The sequence below is a fragment of the Mycteria americana genome, chromosome 8, assembly GCF_035582795.1.
Source record: "Mycteria americana isolate JAX WOST 10 ecotype Jacksonville Zoo and Gardens chromosome 8, USCA_MyAme_1.0, whole genome shotgun sequence".
Classification (NCBI taxonomy): domain Eukaryota; kingdom Metazoa; phylum Chordata; class Aves; order Ciconiiformes; family Ciconiidae; genus Mycteria; species Mycteria americana.
In genome coordinates, this window is record NC_134372.1 from 35,211,096 (window position 1) to 35,234,979 (window position 23,884).

The following is a 23,884-nucleotide window of genomic DNA, read 5'->3' on the forward strand; positions in this document are numbered from 1 at the left end:
CTAAATGATATGTCATTAAGCCCTAGTATCCCATACAGAGGAAATCATGTACATGCAGCTTCCTGTTAGGCAAGTTAACGATTAACTTGGATTGTTTGCTCTTCAGAACAAGAGCATATGGCTGTAGCAGCATTCATTTAATCAGAAAATTCTTTTTCTTCCATCTTTTCTCCCCAAAACAACCAAACCCAAACATTTGTAATATCAAACGTCCCAGTGATTCTTGAGCTGTTCCTTTGAATGTTGGAGACCGTATTTTCCTTTATCACAGGTCCAGTTTAGGACTGTAGGATTTCACCTTTGTGGAACTGAGCATTAGGTGTCTGAAATAAATACACTTGTTATTCGGTACTTTGAAAACCACTGAGCTAATCCATTACTCTGTGCTTTAAATGCTTGTTTTCCTTTTCTTAATAGTTTTTAGTTAAAATTAATAGAAGACAGTAGATTACCTTCAGCTCACTAACATGAAACGGCTGTCCAACCAGATTAATGAGGAAGATGAAATTAAAAAAAACTAAAGCAGACTTACTCGCCCATGTATCCCTTAGAGGTGGAGTGAAAAGAGGCCAGCTCAACATTGTTATAGTACTCGGGTCCCATCTCATACAGAATCTTTTTGAAAGAATGAAACTGGCATCCTTCAGAGTACACATTGTCCTGGTAAACCTGAACAGTCAGAAGACATTAATGTGCTCTGTTCCCCCAACTAAGGATAAAAGATGGCCTTTTAGAGAGCCAGATCTGAACTGAAGAAACTATGGTAACACTCAAAACTTAAAGCTGTTAGAAGACACAAGGTTCTTTGTTAAGTAATAGTTTTACTGTAATGATACATTTTATCTCACGTGGCTATACTTAATAGTTTAGCCTTTGGAAGAACAGTGAGCTTCTTTGTATAATTTGACCTTTACTTGTATGTTTAAATTGATTTTCCTTGTGTTTCTTTCATTTGAAGTGGTCTGAGTATCACATAGGTTTATAGGTCAGTTCCAGCAGAGTTCCTCCTTGTGTCTCCTTGCTTGTGTCCCCTACACTTTCTCTCTAGTTCAAATCCAGATCAAGCCACCTCTCATATTAATCCTCTGATATGAAGAATCTTGCATGTTTGTTCATGTCTTAATATGGTAACAGAGAATCTGTTCCCTGTACTTAAAAAATACCAATACCACACATGGAACAAAATTACACCTCATATGCGTACTCTTAGCTGCGCTTTCGAGAGAACAGAATATTCAATTACCTCATCAGCCAGAAGGAAAAGTTTCTCTTCCCAAGCAAAGTGTATCACATCTTCAATGCACTTTCTGTTTTGCACCTGTCCTATAGTTTGATTTTTAAAGCAAGAAGAAAGTCAGTGGAGCATATATATACAATCTTTTCTCCCAGACCTAGTTAGACTACTAGCTTTTCAATAAGATATCCCCCTTTCTCAGAAAAATGAAAAATGCTATTGAATTTTAGAATTCAATTCACTAAGTGTGAAATTGAGGAACATTTTTGGAGGAATTATGGTTCAATTGAACCAATTATGGTTCAGTTATGGTAACTTAGTCCATCTCAAGCAAAGGAAGTGTGAGATACAGTAATCAATCAATAACTGATTAAGAGTACTCTGTGTATAACTGATCATTTGAAATACTCGCATGATGGTTAAGTGGGAGCTAGTTTCTCACTAATCAACCTCAACTACTCAAAAAGCTAAATTATTCTGAGGGAGGCAGTGGTTGCCCCTGGGTTCAGAGTGCATCTGTAGTCATTGCCTCTCAGAGGCAAGAGGCTACAGGCCATGTCAGAGACAAGATCCTTGATAAAGACCAAAAGTGACTGAAAGTCATTCCACAAATCTGCAAAAGTTCAGTGGAAGCAGTGGCTTTAAATGGGATCCAGTGAAGTGAACCTGCTCCCTCCTCTCTTCCCAAATGCCCGGAGTTCCATGATACTGAAAATAAGTTTCTACAAGTATGACATACTATCCTACTTAGAGCACTGATTGCTAGAATTCAGCTTTACATATCTATTCGATATGTATTTAGGATTTGCCTGCAATGTCGAATGAAAGAAGAAAAAAAAATTGGTCTTAAAACCCATCCATTAAACAAAATTGCTGTAGACCTGTGGGATTCCCAGGGTTGATGATGCAGAGGACTTTTGGATTGCAATATGCCTTAGCTTCATTCAAGGAACGACGAAGTTCATTCACATCTAGAGCCCAGCAATTTTCTTCATCCAAATAGTAGTTCACCTGGATAGCATCTAGTTCAGATATGACTGCTGAATATAAGGGATATTGTGGTATAGGGATCATCACTCCTGTTCGGGATTTTCCACCTCCTGAGACCAGGATCTTTAAAATTGTCTGGGGAAAAAGTAGGAATTAAAAAAAAAAAAAAAAAAGTCACACACCAGAATTAGTAGTATACTCTAGAATAAGTTACTGCTCTTCCTTCTTAAAAAATCTAGAGTTAATGTAGATTTCTACTCCAGAAGTATACAGTCATTTTCTCATATCAAAGGGCATTTATTTATTTCAAGTTAAGTTACTGGCTGAGTGAGGATGGTCTAACTCAGCTTAATGGAATTCCTCTGCATGTCACGGCTTCTAAAGGTCTTGTCTGATCAACTGCAAAATTTAGGAAAAACATTGTGAGCACAAGGCTAGAGGGAAAGTTGGAAACAGGAATATCAAGATTATGATTTTTCTGCTGTGCCCAGTTGTAAGCAAAGAAGCCTCAGCTAGTTGTTGCTTGTTGCCTTCCACTCATTTTATCTCACTAAACACAAGACACCAATAAATAAAACCAGAAATTAGAACTGGGGCCTGTGGAGGTTCTTCTTTGGAACAGAGAGACGTGTTTTAGATTAGGAGCAATTGTGGTGAGGTGGGAACAAAGCTAAAGACTCACGTTACGGTTTCAAGTAATAGAAGACACCAAGAGTCTGCATGTCTTGGGATGGAAATCTAATGTATCATACATAGTTTATGCGCAGAAGATACAGACAGAAATGTAATGCTTGTGCTAAGGTCAGTCCAGAGGATTTACCTGTGCCCAACAGCTGTGTGTCTCTGTGTGTCTATGTGTAGGCTTTTTACATGTGAATTAAATAAAAGAGTGCATTTGGTGCAGGAAGTGGAGAGATTTCTTGCCTTTATAATCAAGGGAGAACTCTGAAGTACATGTGCAATCAAAGCAGGCATCCTTATCAACATATAATTGATAGTGTAAAAACAAAAATATCTCTTCAGATATAACAGCGGTATCCTTTAAATTTCTTGTTGGTTCTAGAACAAAATCTGCCTTGCTGTGCCTCTCATCACATACTAACTCAGCTGCTAAGCTAATGATTTGTAATCAACATAATTTTGTACCCACCACTAGTTTAAAAATACCAAGCATCCAAAATGTATAATCAGGACCAAATGCAAATTTAAAAACTCTTTAACACCCTCTGTCCCCCAAGTTATGAAACAATAGTTGTTTTATTCTTGGAAGTGCCAAATAATGAGACTCATTGTACTGCTGAATTTTCATCACTGGTGAAATCAAATAAGCATGGTACAGATTTGGTATGCTACGCTGCCATTCCTGACAAGCTGCCAGTATAACACTTGGCTTCATAAACTCTGGAAAACCAATTCACTAAAGACATCTGGAGAACTGTTCATGTCAGAACATTGTTACTCTGAACTCTGCCACTAGATGTCATTTAAAAAAAAAACAACTTTTACAAACAAGCTATAAAAGGCTGCCTTAATGAAAGCAAAGAACTGCTGGTTGTTGTAATATCAGTAAATGTGTCTGTGTAAAGGAAAATTCTAATAGAGACAGTTATTCCTGTTTAAACGGAGGACCATCTTTGAACCTTGGTTGAAGCCAAAACCTGAAGTTTTTCCCAAACAGGCTGGCTACTGAAATAGATCTTTGGGATTTTCACTGGCATTAATCAGCACTAGCAGAGAGTTTACTAGGAAGAAGAGCTGCTGAGACGTCTTACCTCCAAGGTCATTCCCTCTTCTCTCTGCCACTGATTCATACCCTCTAATCTTCAGTGCTTATGTATCTTAACCACTGAGGACACCATTATTTAGTCTGAATCTCCTAAATTTATATTTAGGCACCTATGTAGTTTATACTACCTTTACAAAAGGTACAAGTTAATGTATATTAAGAGACTTTGTCTCCACGTGCTTGTTTCTTAGCTGGCATCTTACATTCACATAATTGGATGTACTGGATATCCACTTAATGTGACTTCAGCATCTGTTAGATCAAACTCAGGAGTTTGTGAGACCAGATGTTCAACAGATATCTGTATTTCCAAAGGTAACTGATAAATTATAGTTTATACCAAGAAGAGACAGATTTAACTTTAACACTTACAGCAATACCATCACTTGCCCCAGTGGTAAGATATATGTTATCTGGATCTGCAGGAACCCCTCCATCTCTTCTTTCAATATATGAAGCAACATCTTCACGGATGCAATTTATACCTTGACTGGCACTGTAAGATCCTGTGAAAAATAGAGAATGAGATGAGAATTGAGTTCAATGAACATCAGATTTTCTCTTTGCTAGCAAAACTCCTGAGCTAGTATTGTATGAAGTAGTTTGTATATATGAGGGCTTTGGATCCCCAGGATTGGCTTTTTTTTTTCAAGGAGTAGGAAAGGGTGTTGGTTTGTTCATAGAGCAAAATAATTCATTTGGAATTAGACAAATATTATAATAAGTATCACTAAAATACAAAAATAATATACTGCTTTGGTAAAAAGTAGGATTTAAAAGCCTACTTTGCAAACTGGGACAGCAATCCCATTTTGACTGTCTATCTCCCAGTTGCTTTCTTTATGTCGAAAACCACTTCAGAATGTCAACCAACACCTATTTAAGTAATGGGAACAAGGAACAGAGGTAGCATGTGCAATAGAAAGGAAAATAACTTCTTCGAATCTATGATGAAAATAAGATTTCTATTTGCAATATGAAAATAATATAGTACCATTTTCTCCCACAGTCTGAAACCCAAAAAATCCTAAACTGCTTCTCTCGCCCCCCACAGCATCTCCTACAACCACTTTTCAGTTACTTGTAGCAGAAACACCCAGTCTGGGGTGATCCTCATGTGCAGGTTACAGAGCCTCATGTGCAGGTTACAGAGCACAACTAATAATCTGAAATAAAGTAAGATGTTAGATGCCTGTGTGCATCATTGCTGAGCATGTGCAACAAATAAAGAGTAAAAATAAGCCTAAGCCCAGGTGAGGAATGGATTCAAGCTATGAAGCCTAAGACTGATGGACAATGAAGTGACAAGTATAGATCTAATTTAGGACACTGTCATGAAGCTGCAGAATCTTCTTTGCTTGTTGGGTGGAGTGGAATAATTGTGCCTGACTTAACTCTCATCACTCAGTTATATGCTAGTAGTCTGCCTGATAATACTTCTGTGAAAGCATAATTTATGAAGACAAAGAACCTTTACAAGTACTGCACAATTGCATGGGACAAAATGGTAATTCAGGGCACAAAGTTCCCTGATGTCCTAAATGTTTACTTTTACTAAAAGTTATATTGGGTCTATACATGGTCTTTGACCACAGCTAGGAAGCTGCTGTTAAAGTAGGAGGACAAACCTAAGCTGTCATTCTGTCTTGTGCTCCATTGAGGGCTGAGTCCCATTACTCAGTGAGGATATACTCTGGAGCACAGGTTATTTTCTCCTCTCTCCTTCCAGTTGTGGGCAGCGACACTAGAAGGAACAGAGGTACCCAATCTATTAACTCAGGGCTCTGTGGCTGGTGTCATCACCATGGTTTTAGCTTTTTCGATAATGGGATGGCCTACACAGCACCAAGTTTGCTGGCGTCTGAGGGATTCACCTTTCTCAAAGAGGAAAGAGAATCTTTGCTCAGGAGCTTGCAGGGCTCATCGACAGAGCTTTAAACTAGACTCGAAGGGGGAGGGGGATAATATCAGGCTTGCTCGAGAGAAGCTGAGGGACGACGTGCCACGGTTAGAGGGAGCGGGTGCCAGCGAGGGCACTCAGCCTGTGTCTCTGAGATGTGCGGGGTACACTGGGGCACAGTTGAAGTTGTACAGAGTTGAGCTAGGGGATACTGAGGTAATAGGAGCCAAGAGGGAAACGCCAGTGAAACACCTCAAAGCACACACGGGGTGTTCCTCTGTGAAGGAGACACGGACGACAGCCCAGATGAAGTGCCTCTATACCAATGCATGCAGCATGGGCCACAAGCAGGAGAAGCTGGAAGCCATTGTACACCAGGAAAACTATGATATGGTTGCCATCACGGAAACATGGTGGGATGACTCGCACAACTGGAGTGCGGCGATGGATGGCTATAAACTCTTCAGGAGGGATAGGCAAGGCAGGAAGAGCGGTGGGGTAGCCCTGTATGTTAGGGAGTGTTTGGATAGTTTAGAGCTTAATGATGGCGACGATAGGGTTGACTGTCTATGGGTAAGAATCAGGGGGAAGGCCAACAAGGCAGATATTGTGGTGAGAGTCTGTTACAGACCACCCAACCAGGATGAGGAGACAGACAAACTATTCTATAAGCAGCTGGAGAAGCCTCACAATCACTAGCCCTTGTTCTTGTGGGGGACTTCAACCTCCTGGATGTCTGCTGGAAATACAATACAGCAGAGAGGAAACAGTCTGGGAGGTTCCTGGAGCGTGTGGCAGATAACTTCCTCACACAGCTGGTGAGTGAGCCAACTAGGGAAGGTGCCCCGCTGGACCTCTTGTTCACGAACAGAGAAGGACTTGTGAGCCATGTGATGGTTGGAGGCTGTCTTGGGCAGAGTCATCATGAAATGACAGAGTTTGATACTTGAAGAAGCAACAAGGGGGATCAGCAGAACTGCCACCTTAGACTTCCTGAGGGCAGACTTTGGCCTGTTTAGGAGACTGGTTGAGAGAGTCCCCTGGGAGGCAGCCCTAAAGGGCAAAGGAGTCCAGGAAGGCTGGACTTTCTTTAAGGAGGAAGTCCTAAAGGCACAAGAGCAGGCTGTCCCCAGGTGCCGAAAGATGAGCCGGCAGGGAAGAAGACCGGCCTGGCTGAATAGAGAGCTTTGGCTAGAACTCGGGAAAAAGAGGAGAGTCTACGACCTCTGGAAGAAGGGGCAAGCAACTCAGGAGGACTACAAAGGTGTAGCGAGGTTGTGCAGGGAGAAAATTAGAAGGGCCAAAGCCAAGCTGGAGCTCAATCTGGCTACTGCCATAAAATACAATAGAAAATACTTCTTCAAATACATTAGCAGCAAAAGGAGAGCTAAGGAGAATCTCCAGCCTCTAGTAGACAGGGGAAGGAACACAGTGACCAAGGATGAGGAAAAGGCTGAGGTACTTAATGCCTTCTTTGCCTCAGTCTTTAATAGTAGGGCCAATTGTTCTCTGGGTACCCAGCCCCCCAAGTCAGAAGATAGGGACGGGGACCAGAGTGGAGCCCCCATAATCCAGGGTGAAATGGTTAGTGGCCTGCTGCACCACTTAGACACTCACAAGTCTATGGGGCCTGATGAGATCCACCCGAGAGTACTGAAGGAACTGGCAGATGTGCTCACCAAGCCCCTTTCCATCATTTACCAGCAGTCCTGGCTAACTGGGGAGGTCCCAGTTGACTGGAGATTAGCAAATGTGACACCCATCTACAAGAAGGGCTGGAAGGAGGACCCGGGGAACTACAAGCCTGTCAGCCTGACCTCAGTACCGGGGAAGCTGATGGAGCAGATCATCTTGAGTGCCATCACATGGCATGTAGAGAATAACCAAGGGATCAAGCCCAGCCAGCATGGGTTTAGGAAAGGCAGGTCCTGCTTGACCAACCTGATCTCCTTCTACGACAAGGTGACCCGCCTAGTGGATGAGGGGAAGTCTGTGGATGTTGTCTATCTAGACTTCAGCAAAGCCTTTGACACGGTTTCCCACAGCATTCTCCTGGAGAAACTGGCTGCTCATGGCTTGGACGGGTGTACTCTTCGCTGGGTAAAGAACTGGCTGGATGGCCGGGCCCAAAGAGTGGTGGTGAATGGAGTTTACTCCAGTTGGTGGCCGGTCACAAGCGGTGTTCCCCAGGACTCTGTGTTCGGGCCAGTGCTGTTTAGTATCTTTATCAATGATCTGGACGAGGGGATCAAGTGCACCCTCAGTAAGTTTGCAGATGACACCAAATTGGGCAGGAGTGTTGATCTGCTTGAGGGGAGGAAGGCTCTGCAGAGGGACCTGGACAGGCTGGATTGATGGGCTGGGGCCAATTGTATGAGGTTCAACAAGGCCAAGTGCAAGGTCCTGCACTTGGGCCACAAAAACCCCATGCAACGCTACAGGCTTGGGGAAGAGTGGCTGGAAAGCTGCCTGGCGGAAAAGGACCTGGGGGTGTTGGTTGACAGCTGGCTGAATATGAGCCTGCAGTGTGCCCAGGTGGCCAAGAAAGCCAATGGCATCCTGGCTTGTATCAGGAATAGCGTGGCCAGCAGGTGTAGAGAAGTGATCATGCCCCTGTACTCGGCACTAGTGAGGCCGCACCTCGAATACTGTGTTCAGTTTTGGGCCCCTCGCTACAAGAGAGACATTGAGTTGCTGGAGTGTGTCCAAAGAAAGGCAACGAAGCTGGTGAAGGGTCTGGAGCACAAGTCTTATGAGGAGCGGCTGAGGGAACTGGGGTTGTTTAGCCTGGAGAAGCAGAGGCTGAGGGGAGACCTTCTCGCTCCCTACAACTACCTGAAAGGAGGTTGTAGAGAGGTGGGGGTCGGTGTCTTCTCCCAGGTAACAAGTGATAGGACGAGAGGAAATGGCCTCAAGTTGCGCCAGGGGAGGTTTAGACTGGATATTAGGAAATTTTACTTCACTGAAAGGGTTATCAAGCATTGGAACAGGCTGCCCAGGGAGGTGGTTGAGTCGCCATCCCTGGAAGTATTGAAAAGACGTTTGGATGAGGTGCTTAGGGACATGGTATAGTGGTGGTCTTGGTAGTGTTAGTTCAACGGTTGGACTCGATGATCTTAAAGGTCTTTTCCAACCTGTGTGATTCTGTGGTTCTGTGTTATACAGAAGACCTGAATTCAATTTTCAGGTCTTCTACACTTAATTGTACTCAATTGATAGCTTTGACTAGAACCCATCTGTTTGCACTGTGGGATGCAAATAAATAAACCCAACCCAAAAAGTTGCATGTGCATATATTAGACGTTTTTATATATAGGAAGGGATAAATTTCTCAACTGCCTGGAAAGATATGACAGTTATCCCACATGCAAAGTAAGTGATGTCAAAGGAATCCCAGAGTATTTGAACACACAGAAGTTGAGGACATATCTGAGCCTTCATACATAGTCTGGAAGTAGCAAGACTCAATACTATGAGTAGGGTTTTGCCAAATGAACATTCATTGGAAGTGAGGTTATTCTAGTTCATATCCAGAGGTCAAGACATTCATATTAACTTTGCAATTAATACATTTAAATAGGCCAGTATAGATGTGGGTACAATGCTTCTAATAGCTTAACCATATGTAGTGAAGCCACTTCTGTGTTGGATTGACAAATTTTTTGAAAATAAGGTTCTATTAGAACACAACACAGCACTTAAAGCTACATGGAGGGATCAGTTTCTGACCTTTGCTTTTTCCCAAGAAAGCCAATTTCTCCTTCTCAGCCATGAAGAGAATAGCAGTAAGTTGTCAGACTACCAACAACGTGATAGGAGTAACTTCCATTCAGCTGCACATCCACTTGCCTCAGACTGCGTGTTTATGGAGTGCTGTACAGAGTCTGATGAGCAACTGAGGCCAAGAGAAGGGGCTGATACATGATACTGGAAACAGGGAGGGTGGAGAGAAGGCATAAACCAGTACAGCAGATGAGTAAGGTCTACAGTGGTTTTAGTTCTCAGGAATTTAGAGGGACAGTTGTTCTATCATACCAGCAAAAAAATCATTTAGACTCCAGTTACTTACAGAACTTCAATTTGTCCACTGAAATTAAAAGAGTGGATTCAGAATGATAATCTTATTTGAATATTGCAACTGTTTCAAGCCTACTGCCTCAGCTTCTACTAAGCTAACGCAAATTACCTGAAATATGTTATCTTCTGCCTAAAAGGGGATTTTGTACAGACTCAACATATTTCTGAAATATCATGCAAGGCTGAATTCCTTTCATTTCACTCCCGCACCGGGCCAAGACCCAGCATTCTGAGAACTCTTACCGTGTCCCTGAATTTGAATATCACTACAGAGAAAGATTGAGGCAAAATTCAAATGTATCCCCAGTAACTTTTACATGACAACTAGTACTATGTGGATTAATTGATCCAAAGTAAGCCAGGAAAGGAATTCATGGAGGTAGAGGAATTTCTCAGCTTTGATAAATGTATTTTTAATGTTCTACATATAGAAACAAAACCAATGAAAAAAAGGTGAAGATAAAATACATTCTGTATTCGGCTGTGTTGTTAGGAATAGTCCAAGGCTGAAATACTGCTAACGTAACCACTATTTAGGTTTTGTTTATGTTGTTAAGTTTCACAGCACCTACTCTCAAAATATGCCAGTGCAAATAGACACTGCAATCACAAAGATTAAGAAATATGCCCATTACTCTAATACGTACTCTGAAATGTCACTGTTAGCCTCCCTGAAAGAGGGTAATTAAGTGTGCCAGATTCTTTGCCGTACCCAGCAGCTGTAACACTATCTGCAGAGTAGAAATTCTAGTGGCATTTCCCAGGTACAAGTAGGCAGTACAGTTGCTAGATGATAAAGAATTTGTCTCTTCCATTTTCTCTCTACTGAATATGCAAGTTTGTACTTATTTATGTGTATATTATGCATATAGTCTTGCAGGAACTGTGGTTGAAGAACAGAGTTCTTTAGTTCTTTCAAGGGTTATTTTACCTTGGAGAAACAGGGCTTTAACATCTTCAGTTAAAACTATCTTGGCTAAGTAAAAAGCTACCACTTTTCAGCTGTGTAGCTTTCCCTTTGCAGAAAATTATCACCTTGGTACCTGAGTTTCTGATATCCCAGTTCATATCCTGACAAACATACTTGGACTGATGGTTCAAAATTATGATACAGGACTGTGACCTGGATCAGCTGAGATGGACATATATTGTTTGTTGATACCATCATTACAGGGACAGTAAACTCCTTGGCAGAGAAGCATCTAGAGATGATAAAATTGTAAACAGCCCCACCTAGACTTAGCAGAAGGCACAGCTGTCAGAGCCCAGGATTAACAGATGTCATAAGAACAGTAACAAAGCTTCACTAGTACTCTCTGCCACTTACCTTTCTAATGCAAAAAGCTCAGCATTCTGTTTAGGGTTATGCCTAGATGTTATTGTGGCGAGGGCTCCATAACTGTATAATCATCATCTTGTCCTCTTCTGTGACAAGTCTCATCAAAAAGTTGCACTATTAGTCACTGCTTATCAGTAGGCAGCACCGTGAGCTTCCCCCCTATCATTTTGCCTGAAGCCATCTCCCATTTGACTTGTAATCATATAAAACACAATTAAGAAATTTCAGCACTGCAGATATTGAAACTACCTTTGTTGATTCTAATACCAACAGGAGCAACTTGAAACAGACACTTACCTAAGCTGTTTCCTCCACAACCCTGCAAGATGCGTCTGGCTCGGTTTTTGGCATCTTCTGGAAAACTTGGGCTGTCCAACAGGTTTGGGTATGTACACAGTGCCACTACCTAGAGGGCCAAGAAAATGTAAATTGGCCACTTCTCAATGGTTATTTTAAGTTGGTAATATTACTGTTAACTTTCCTTGGAAATGAAGATCACAAATACTAGCTAATTTAAAACAAAGGTTATTGATGAAGAGTTTGCAGTTGTTTTTTTAAGGGTAGTGCTTACAGAAACGAAGAAATCTTACCAGGTTCCAACTTCTGCTGATAAAAACAGTTATAGAATTATTAACTATTTGTATTATGGACAGTGAAGATTGGAGTCCAGGTGAGCTATGCATAGTGCAAACAGAGTAACACACAGTTATTTATGCATGTTTTCTCTAAATAGCTCTATCCTCCACTCTTTGTGTATTACTAGCCCACTTTATTGACAAGAAATCAAGAGTTTAAATATGGAGCAGAACTGAGATGTACAATCAAATTTTGAAGTTCCAGTTGCATGTTCTAATAATCCTTCCCAAAAATAACTTATAGTTACTACTAATTTTAATTTGTGGGAAAAATTTAATTAAAAAAGAAGTGGTGATATAGAACATAGTAAAAGTAGAAACATGACCTAGCAGAATTAAGTTTATGAAGGAATGTAAGACACAAAGAATCTAGAGATCTTGCTTGAGATCATCTTAATTTGTTCCAGTCTCTCTCTCATTTTTATGCTTACATGGTGTAATATGGATAGGCTGTTGTCATCTTGTGGCACAATGACTAAAGAATTGGCTAAGAATTGGTAATATGGAAAGGCTATTGTCATCTTGTGGGACAATGACTAAAATCCATGTGTGCATACGGTTATGGGGAGAGAGGATTTCCTGTTTACCCAGTATTTTCTTTAATAACATTGGATCTGAATAATTTGTAAGAAGCTCTGGTCTTCCTAGTTTGCTGACAGTTTGCTGTATAGCTCAATTTTCTAATCTCATCACCTGGACTCCCAGTTTGATATGGCTTCAGTTCGTCCTGGAACTGTCTGAATTTACATTATTATAGACTGAGGATTTTACATGTGTGTGTAAGGGATGCTCAGTAAATAACATAATACTAGTTTTAAATCTTGCTTGTGTTTTAGGAATAAGATACAAATGTGGATTCTGTTGTAGTCTCTCCTAAAAGTTAACCTACCAATTAGCTTGCCCAGAGGTAAAATGTGCAAAATCAGCAACAAAACAACTAGTTGCACCAAACCGCATGCAGATCTTAAAGTATACTGTCAGAATAAGAAAAGCATTTGCTTTTTTCTTTGAAGACAACCACTTTATTTTTTGAAGTGCATTGTTGATAATGAATGTGCTGACTGATAACATAAAAGTGGTAGAAGAAAGTATGGATGGGGAATGATCTGAAAAGTAAGGAAAGCTACTGTGTTGAAAGAGGACACTCAGCAAGCAAGGTATAGGACTTCGTCTCAGAAATCAAAATTTCTAATTCTTTACGAAAGAACTATTTTAAGTCTAAGTGCATCTAGGGAATAATTTTTACTAATACACATCAGACAGATTTTAAGGCATTCTTGGTAATCTAATAAAAAATCAAGAATAATATTTTATAATATTCTTACCTGACGGAGGAAGGTGATTGGCCTTTGTCCCATTGCCTGTGCATCTCCAATGTTGGCTTTAATTACTTCAGTAAAAGGTTTTTTGATTCCCTAAAAAGAGATGATTCACAATGTATTGTTAGGGCTGAAGCAGATGATAAAGAATTCCTCTTTTTTGGTATCTGTCATATGGCTGTAACTAAGCAGTGCCTAATCTCAGAACAGATAGTGTTTAATGTAAAGCTTAGTGCATTTCTTATACAATACTGCCAGTAAATCTTAGATGCTTTACAGAAATGATGCTGCCTGTGACACATTTTTAAATTATAGGCTGGCTTTTTTTTTCTGCTAGCTATAAGTAAGAGATTGACTTGCCTGGAAACTACACGTTGAAGTAGAAAAGATGAAAAAGAGGCATTTTGAATTGTCAGTATTAGAGCAACTTGTTTGATACATCTAAGGGAGGGATGGATCAGTCAAGAAGCTAAACAATTTGAGGACATTTGAGAAATCCACCAAGAAAAGAAACCTCAAGACTGTTAGTACTTTTTAGAGTAAAAAGAGTAAAGATACTGCTTGATTATTTATTTGCTATTTAGATTATATATTCATTGTGGGATGACCCTACTTTTCCATATACAGATGTTTTACAAAATACAACATAGTGAGGCTCTATATGATAAACAGCAGAAGTGCTAAATAATCACCATGAATATTTAAAAGCTTCCTAATCACTGAAATCTGAACAGACAGCCATTTTTCCTGTGAGGAACTGAATACATCATGAGAACAGAGGGAAGACAGTTGATGAATGTTGATTAGCAATCACAGCTCTTCAAAAAGCAAAATAAAATAAGGGAAAAAAGGGAAGGAACTGACTGGTAGAAAAAAGCACCATTGATTTAAATAAAAAAGATAAAAAAGTAAAGGCTAACATTACAAGAAGAATAAATGAGATAGGCAAAAACAAATTGATAGCTTTTCTAATGTATATTTAAGTATGAGAGATAGTAGGGAGGCCTTCTAACAGAGACAGAATTGTCATATGGACTAATGAACTGCAAAATTAGACCGATTAGTTTTCTGTACAAAATTACATATAACAACCTGCTCTGGCTGTGCACTGAACTCACAAAGCCTCTTCCTGGCCCATGCATTTACAGCAAGTTATTGGCTTTGGATACAGAATATGTGGCTGGCAAGCCTTAACTAATTTTTGCTTTTCTACTATGGATTATGTGTTGGACTTCAATGACAGACCGGAACCCAGATGTGCAAAGATAACAATGACCAAAATATTAGTAGTCACCAGGGATACAAATTCCCAGGTATGCCAAGATTTGGAGGTTTACAGCTGCGTAATGTGGCTGAGAGGTTGTGTGGTAATGTGATTCAAATTCCCACTACAGATCCAGTCCATCATATAACTGATAGCATTTAGGTTTTTCTTTTGAAATTAAATAGGTAGTTAGAAATGGCATTAAAACAAGACAATTGGACTTATGTGATCCTGACTCAAAAAGGTCAATTTTATATGGCCTTAAATTTGGCAGGAATTGAAAAAAAAATGTTCATGTAAAATAACTGAAAGTGACATACTGAGTCCATCAAGTAATTTGCTTTTATGTTTGCTGATCTAAGTGAGTGCCTAAATAAGAGTTGTATTTCAACCTTAAATAAAGAATTGGGAATAGGGATGCCACATAAAGATTACAGGTATCTGAGGCTGAAGTTTAGCAATTTATGAGAAATGCAAACAGCTAGAAATAGGTTATTTTCAAACTATCTGGGGTCCACTGATAGCACAACATTGTTTCATTCTAATTTACAAATAAGCAGGAAAAGAAAGATACATGTAGAAGGAGAACAAATTCAGTTTGCATGAAATTAAGAAAAATTCCCACAGATTTTGGTTGCATTTGGTCATTCTTACAGCAAACTGAATCAGTCTCACTAGACTTGCACAGTAATACAAATTCGTTAAAGATTAAGCGATGCCTTAAGTTAGGCAGTCTAAAAAAAATAGCAGTTCTCAGCAATAAGATGAAACAGAAATACCCTGTTTTACCAGATTAAAAACGGAACAAAAAACCCCCTAACAACATAAATATATTATGTTAGACAAATTAGATGGGTTTTGCACACAAATACTATTGTGATCTGCAATAAAAAATGATTGCTTGTTTGGTTAGTGAAATGCTGGAAGGTACCCTGCTTTCATAATGTACCTTTGGAGTTTTTATAGTGGTACAGCCTTTACAACAAAGGTAACAGACCTTTTTGGTGTCTGTGTCAGGTTTATTGTAAATAACGTTGTAGCTTACTAGCACTGATACCATCCAGATCTCTGCTAGTGCCGAACTCAGTGTTTATGCCATCACTGCCTTTGGGCATCAACTGCAAGTATATAATAATCACCTACTCCATAAATCCCACGCTACCTTTGCTACTAAAATGATCATGTGGAGAAAATAGCAAAACATACATAACAGTTATGTTACTGTAAAATCCTGGTAGAGAAGGAACAATTAGGTTTTCTGTGTTGTACACACTGTTCCCACATACCTGCTTAAAGGCCCATGGTCCTCTTGACTAACTTGTATTTCTTGGTCTCAGCTATAAGAGCTGTTGCCCTTTTTGTCTTTCAAAAGAGAGATGCTTTTAAATAACTGGGGCCTTTGCCTTGTCTGGTAATGAGTTAATATCAGCAATTGTTTAGAACTGTCTTCATGAGATTCACTATATCCCCTCCTAGTGAAATCTAGAAAAAAATTGTTATGACTACTTAGTTTTTTCCTCATCTTTTTCTATTACTTGATTTCCAATCTTTCTATGGAAAGAAGGAATATCAGAAGTTGTTCAGATTTAGTTTTGATTCCTCCAGAACAAAAAGTCTCATCTTACCATTTCAGAAAGAAGGAACAGGAACAGTAACAGGCAAGAACAAGTGTTGAATGCTAATGAGTCAAAGTTTCAAAGCAGGAGTATCAGAAGCTGGCATCAAGGGAAGTCTAGACAGTGCCTATGACTCTGCAGATGAGTTCAAGGAGGAATTCTACTTAAATTCTTAAGACAGAGTGGCATTAGTCACTGGTTACTTGTGTCAAGGTTTCTTCTATGGTGATAGCACTGGTGTGCATGGGTATCCAAGGGAAGATTAATGGAAAATACTTTTTGGAAGATCTATGAAAAGATCTGAATGAAAGGAGGAAGTGTGAATGTGATGTTGATAACCTCAACATCAGGTTGTAGAACAGCAGGAAAAGTGCTGCAACAGGACATAGTTGGCTAGGGCAAGATTTATTTCACTGCAGAAGGCTAAGCAGTCTTTGACCACGTCAGCAACATGCCTGTGCTGAGACAATTTAAGTCCCTGGCAAGCCAAGGAACATACAGGGGGCGCAGAAACTAGGCCATTGGAATGGTTTTGCTTTCTTCTAGTGATAGAGAGCTGCCCCCCCATTCCGCTTTTCTCTCTCTCATATTCTCATTCTCATTTTGATTCTCATTCCCATTCTCATTCTCTCTCTCTCTCTCATTCGCTCTCATATTTTCTCTCGCTCGCTTACTCCCAATACAGGCAGGCTTTCAAGGTGTGTTCTAGAGGCAGTCTGACTGGATTGCAACTGGCCTCTGCCAGCAGGCAGAGATTTGGAAAAGTGAAGCTTGCAGAACAGGAGCTCTAATAACAAACTCGGGAGCAGTAAGTACCAGATTGATACTTATGTCTACTGAAGAGGGTATGAACCACATCAAGGAGGAAAACCAATCCCCACCCCTACAAAACAACCACTGCTACAGCCTTCTGCCTTTGGTGGCATCTCACACTGTCCTAACAACATGATTCATCTTCATCTCGGAAAAAAAGCCAATCTTCTGCCATTCTTTTGAAATTGTTAGCAAAGGGACTAATTGTAGTAGCCATTTTTAAAGCTGAAGAAGCCATCTTGCACTTTCAAATTCAGATGTAAAGCAGAAAATACAAAAATGTGTTCATTTTTTTTTCAGTTGCTGTCTTCTTGGTAATGAAAGTATTTTAATGGAATAAAGCAATCTTCCCAGATTTGGAATAAGCTCTTTGGAAATTAGTTCCTTCAGCAGTTACTTCTGTCACTCTCCTCTTCTCAGAGGAAATGCAGTCTTTTAAGAGACCAGATGAAAAGCCTCTGAAACCTGAAGCAGATCAGACAAGATTATTGTAAGTATCCCACAAAGTTGGGAGAAGGAATTTTCATATGTGAACCAGAATTCATTGGTGCAGAGTCAGTACAAATCTTTATGTAGTTAAACAGGTTTGGAGAAGCTTCCTCTTCCCCTAGACATCCCCATGGCCTCAAGAAACCCGGCAGGTAAGGAGTACGGTATGAAATGATGAGCTGTCTCTCAAGGAGAGAGTCACCATGCAAGAAGTGTTGGGAGAATTATTTGATCAAAGAAACAATTTGATGCCAGAACATACGCTATCCCAAAGAACTAACATGAAGGCAGTGCACTACCAGGAGCTGGTTTGTCTCTTAGGAGTTTTAGTATTCCTGGAGGTTCCCTTTACAATGGTGCCATCTAAGAATGCTGGCAAATTGCAAAGTAACACTGTGCCGAGAAAGAGTAAAGAAGGGCACAAACTGACCTAAAGCTGTCTTTGCTAAAGTCTTCAGCACATTTCAAAGGAAAACCCTCAGTCTGTAGAGAGGCTTGTGTGATTTGGATTTGGTAATGACGATAGGAAAGAATTGAAAAGGGTTCCCTTGAGGAGGCCATGAAAATGTGAGGTGCTTTTCATCCCAGAAGAGCAATAAGCTATTTCAGCTATTTCTGAATTTCAGAATTTGTCCACTCTTGGCTGCTCCTCATTGTTTCATTGCCATTGCTTTGAGCCTCCCCTTGATGGTTATCAGGCAATAACATCACACTGTGAAGCACTGTGCTATTTCCTTAGCACAAGCCGAGTCCGTTTTTGCTGTGACTTGCACAAACAAGCTGTATAATAAGAGAGCTGGCAAAACCAAACATTTCAGCATAGTTGAGATCTACACTGTAGTAGCCAAGTTGCTTGCTTGCTTTTTTTTTCCCCTTTCTCAAAGGGCCAAGAAAGCGCTACCCAGAGGCCCTTAACTAATAGGGACTTGAAGGCCTGAATTAGCATTCCAATCTTTTTATTAAAGCAGCTCACAGCAGAAAAATAAACCTGACCTGCTTACCACAGAGTAAGGCTTTGACTTTGTGTTATGCATGTGTAATTCAAGCTGACATGAACTGTTGTTGGAAGGAAGGAGAAGGCAAATTCTGGATTTTGACTTGAAATGGCAGTGATGACTTGCATGCCCCCTAATACCAGATGAAAAAATCAGTGGGGCTGACCATTAATTGGCAAATCTGATTCAGGGATTACAGAACAGGAGTTGTCCTCAAGTTACTTTTGCCTTATACATTGTTCAAAGTGCACTTGCATTCAGAGATTTTGTCTGTATGAATAAAGCCCTAGATTTTAATGTGACTGTAAAAGACAGAATTAAAATAATGCTCCTTAGAAAGAGATTAGACATTAGGACCCTCTTAACTTGAAGACCTATTGGAAAAGGGCTGTTTTGGAATAGATTTTGCTACTTTGCTTTCTTGCTTACAAGAAAAGATCAAATAACTGGATCTTGTGGACTGTGTGCTTCTGAACATATGATTTTGGTAATCATACTCTTAAAACTGATTTTCTTTCATCTTCATCTGCAGTAGTTTTCCCTCTGTTAAAAAACATGGGTTTTACTACAGATTCCCTTCTGTACGAAACATGTACAGGCAACTGAGGAACAACAGTTCTATCTTAATGAGGTCAAATGCTCTTGCCTGGAAGATACTTTCTTAGTGTGCACACAGTCACGTATTTAAAGCAGAAAATTATAGGATGGTAATTTAAGCTTAACATCTTTCATTACTGGGTGTACCAGTCAATCTTGTGTCTTTTTCTTGGTATGTCAAATTATATTTCTGCATGTCATTGTCTAAACTGTGTTTTATCTTTCCACAACTCCCAGGGACACAGTCAACTCACATTTACAATTAGGTCTGGATTCTAAGTCAGAATTTTTTCTATTCAATTTAAAAGCCTGAAGAATTATTAAAAAAAAAAAAAAAAAGCTCTACAGTCTTTTAACCAAAATACTTTAGCAGAAGCCACCTGAGATTATAGCTACATAAGTAAAAGGGATTTTGGTAGTTTTATTATCTAAACAGAAATATAGGGAGTGAACCAGTGACTTGAAGAATAAACATGCAACAGGAACCTATTTGCAATAGTTATGCAAATGAAAAACATGGGCACAGGAGATGAGTGTACAACCCTTTTACTGTAAAAGGAAGTCAGACTACAGTGGCTGATGTGTAGAGACTGTGTATTGCCATTAAAGGCACATAGTTCCAGACCCAGTGGTGGAATATGCTAACCACCTGTTCTACGTGCTACCAATGTATCTCTGTATACCACCCCTCTACCCCTTTCTGGCCTACAATTCTGCTTCAGTAACTTGAAAGTTTTGAACAGAGATGTAATGTTGTGTGACTTACACTACGCCAGGCACAGTTTCCAATGTGAGATGAGTTGACTTGTGGATCCTAAAATGCTGTTTAATATGGACATGCTTTGCAAGTTTGTATAAGCCAACTTAACCTGACATAGAACTTGACATGATGTAGGAAATGGGGAAAAAGGAGAGTGTAAGTGGAGAGAGATGTCAGAGTAAGAGATATGGAGGGACTTTCCATAACAAGGTCAGTTAAAATTAGCGTGAATGCAAAGTAACAAATCAGGTATATGTGCTGCCTATGTAAAGATAAAGCTAGCTTGTTATTACTGATTAAGTAAAGAGAAGGGCTCTGTCCAGAGGTTACATTATTCTCGCATTGAATTCATGTTCAGGCTAAAATTTCTAGTCTGAAGTGTAATTAAAGTCAATACTTGATATGGTGGCCATCTGTTAGCAAGTGTAAAAAAGAGGGGATAGAAAAAAGATCTTATTTGTTTGAGTTCTATTGAGAGTATAATAATTTATTAAAATATGCCTGTGGTCTAGCTTGCTTTAAAAAGTTTCCAGAAACACCAAGGAAAATGGCCGAAGTTGGTTCTTTCTCCATGTATCACCTTAGTAAGCCAGAATCAGCTGATTATTACCATTAGCAAAGGGGAAGAGAAATCAGGTTTTCACTTTTGAAGCATGATGCAATTTCAAAATTAGAAAAAAAAAAATTAAGAAAAGTGATTCAAGTAAGTGATTTTGCATAAAGATTTCCAGCTGGAAAGACTTAATGTAGATGAAAACCTTGATTTTCCACCTACATGAATACAGGTCACAGGCCAACAAAACTTAGGAAGTCAAACTACAGTATGCCCCATCTGTACTCCTGAGCAATCAATCTTACTCTGCTTTAATAGAGTATTCTAACTTGTCACTTACATTGGCTTAATCCTGAGCACGTTAGCTGAAATTAATGCCTCATTTTTATTTACTTTTTTAAAGAACTATCCCTTAAATTGCCTAGTCAGAGACTTCTCAAGTAACGTTTTAGTCCTTATTTCTATGTGCACTCTGTATGTACACACATTTTCTATGTACACAGCTCCTGTTGTAATCATTTGCAGCTAATATACAAAAGAAGCAAGTGCCAGATAGAATAACAGAGGAACTGCTATTCAGAATCTGAGACAGCAGAACAAAACTCAAGGAAGATGAAAGCTTACACTGTGCAAACAGCTTCAAGTAGCTATTTTATAGTCTACATAACAAGCTGTGTAAGTTACACAAGTATGAAGTCTAACTGAATTGAACCAAGTTTAAACAAGGAGAGCCTCTATTGCATCTGATTAGAAAATGTCTGCATTTAAGATGCTTTTAGTTTAGAAACAAATGACCCACAGGCATCTCGGCAGAACAGGACAAATGCAGATTTACTACTGGGTATATCATTGCTTCACCTCTGCCTGCTCTTGCTACCACCAGCCAGTGCAGCGCTTCCATGTCATACTATGGAGTCCATGCTTTCATGCCTGTGCAAAGCTCCTTCCCCACCATATGTAGTAGAGTTGCTATGGGGCAACCCTTTTGCTGTCAAGGAAGAGTCCTCATGGATCTAGAGATGCTGTGGGGCATCACCTTTCTCTGACAACCACTTCAGCCTCTTTTCTTTTATCAGTCAGTGTTAATTCTGCTAGCAGTGGTTGACCTAACTCTGTGAGCTAAAGTTGAGAGGGATGAAAAAAGAAGTTGTCCAGTTTCAATTAAAAGTAAACAAAGAAGTGCCATTGACCTGCGATCACACAGAATTCAATTTTAGACAAAAAAAGACATTTAGATAACCTATAATATTTCAGTTATAAGGAACCTAGGTACTACTCAAGGCTGTATACTTTACCAGACAGTTTGATTAAACAATGGAAGGAATAACAGTATTTTTATCAGAAAGGCAAAGAGGAATTAATAATTTGAGCAGTCCAGAAGAAAATAAAGTCTTTCAGCTGCTTCTTTAAGTTGATTAGTGTTCTCTGCAGATCTCTGTACTCAACTTTTGCAGTAATACTGTCCTCCTTCCCTGCCAACAGGGAGGTTTTTGTTTGCTTTAGTCATCTTGGAGCAGTCACGTGTCTATGAATGCTGGTAGCCATTGATCATACTCAATGAGACTGGTTCAAGAAAAAAACTTTTAAATTGAAAATGCCACGTAAGCAGGCACAAAACTGCCATAATAATCTCTTAATAAAGCGATTGGCAATGACTTGCTCTTGCATTTTTTAAAAAGTGCACAGAAGATTATTCCTCTGCCAGTGACTCAGCTTGTAATTGAAGTAAGCAGGGGAGTTGGGAGGAGTTAGTGAAGATCGTATTATATTTGTTTTGTCAAGTAGTATCTCCTGCCCTGTGATGTTCACTTGAAAACAAAGATACTCAGTGAGAACACTGGAGGATTTTAAACTCTGGAAAATGCACCTACTAGGGAACCTGGTTGCATAAAGACAATGACACCTTTATAAACAAGTGTTAAGGCATAAATCAAAACAAATGTTCTGAAATGCAATCTCCATCACCACTGTGAAGTTTTTAAGTAGAACCCTAAAAAAGAAGCTGTTTTTAATAATTATTGAGTTAGACATAAGTAATTGATGTATATAATACACAGTGAGCTGAAAACATGCTTCAATTTCTAAAACAAGGGGGAGCAAATAACACAAAGACCAAAGAATTAAAATAATCTCTTCTTGTTAGCATTGCTATGGCACTGGTTTTGGTCGAAGCACTTTACATATACTAATCAAAATGGTCTTCCAGTACCTGTAATAACATATTAGCAAGACTTTCTAAAGCACTGAAGGCAGGGAATAATATTTGAAATCACAGAAAAGTAACTATGCCAGATGCTTTATTCAAAACGAAGATACGCGAGTCCTCGTGCTGACAGGGGAAGCTGAGATGTGAACAGTACAAGCAAAAAGCCACGCCTGAATTGCCTAAGGGGTTGGGGTTTTTTTCAATGCTAAGTCTTAATATTAAGATAAGGAATAAGAGAAAAATATGAAGAACAAAATGTAAGCACTGACTGATTTGGGTGCTTTATTTAGGACGTTTTGGCCCAGAGCCTCAGGAGTATCTTGTATCGGGCTTTACGGCCCGATCCGCCTAAAAGCGCTAACCACCTAAAACTTTGGGCAGCGTTACCCAGCGTTTGTGCTCTGAAGGCTTGTCCTCAAGCAGCTCAACTTGTGCAACTAACAGAAGAGAAGCACGCTATGGGGGGTCTCCTCGGAAAGCCTTAGTCTCTCCGGCTCTGGAACACCGGCGGCAGAGGAGTGTTGGCTGAGCCTGCGGAGCGCTGCCTGGGGAGACCCGGGTCCAGCTCACGCGTTAGGAGACGGCCGGCTTCAAAGGTGCCTCCCTGCCCGGCGAAGGCAGTATCTCTAAAACCGTAATGGATGTTTTAAACGCTCTATCAGTATGAGGCAAGCTGGTCAGTCACCCTCTTGTATAACGCAAAGGACATGGGATTGCAGCAAGGGGTCAAAGTGGCTGAAGAAATGTAAACACTACTTTATGGGGGGGTATACTGTATCTGCCTTACGCAATCAGTGACACGAGATAACCAGTAGCCGGAGGGCGCGTTTCTGTTTTGCGCCTCTCCCGCCTCCCGTGTGAAGGGGCGCGAGTGAGGGGGTGTCCCGCAGCGCTGCGGGGCCGGGCAAGGCAGGGTCGGGAGGCGGCTGCGGGCCCCGGCCCGGCCCCGGCCGCTCCCGCAGCCTGCCGCGGGAGAGCGCGTCCGGCCACCGCTCCGGGCAGCTGCAGGGATGGGGGGAAAAGCTGCCCGTGGTCTGCGAGTTTTTCACTTGGTACAAGGCATTGCACTGGCACTCGCAGCGCCGCCGCCCCCGTGCCTCCCCCGGCCGCCCGCTTTCCCGAGGCTTCTACAGGGTCGCGCCTCAGCCCCGGGGCTGTCAGCGGCCCCGCCGGCCCCACCGCCTGCCACGTCGGCCCCACCGCCGGCCGCGGCCCTGCCGAGCCCCCCGACGCCCCAATCAGGAGCGGCGGCGGCGGAGGAGTGCCCCGGGGGCAGGGCCAGTGCGGGCGGTGGCGGCGGGCACGCCGCGG

The 23,884-nt window shown here is 40.7% G+C and overlaps 1 protein-coding gene and 1 long non-coding RNA gene across 2 annotated transcripts in view; one reads left to right on the forward strand and one right to left on the reverse strand.

Annotated features, from left to right (window-relative positions):
* Positions 1–11,712, forward strand: part of LOC142413948 (uncharacterized) — a 20,220-nt gene extending 8,508 nt beyond the window's left edge. Inside the window, exon 3 of the long non-coding RNA XR_012776938.1 lies at positions 11,600–11,712. This is a non-coding gene — a long non-coding RNA (uncharacterized LOC142413948). The remainder of the gene's footprint in view (positions 1–11,599) is intronic.
* GPT2 (glutamic--pyruvic transaminase 2) overlaps positions 1–23,884 on the reverse strand; it is a 31,455-nt gene that overhangs the window by 6,470 nt on the left and 1,101 nt on the right. Inside the window, exons 2-7 of the mRNA XM_075510686.1 lie at positions 13,287–13,376; positions 11,624–11,732; positions 4,383–4,516; positions 2,116–2,359; positions 1,244–1,323; positions 533–669 (exon numbers count right to left, since the gene is read on the reverse strand). Coding sequence (XP_075366801.1) covers positions 533–669; positions 1,244–1,323; positions 2,116–2,359; positions 4,383–4,516; positions 11,624–11,732; positions 13,287–13,376 — 794 coding nt within the window. The remainder of the gene's footprint in view (positions 1–532; positions 670–1,243; positions 1,324–2,115; positions 2,360–4,382; positions 4,517–11,623; positions 11,733–13,286; positions 13,377–23,884) is intronic.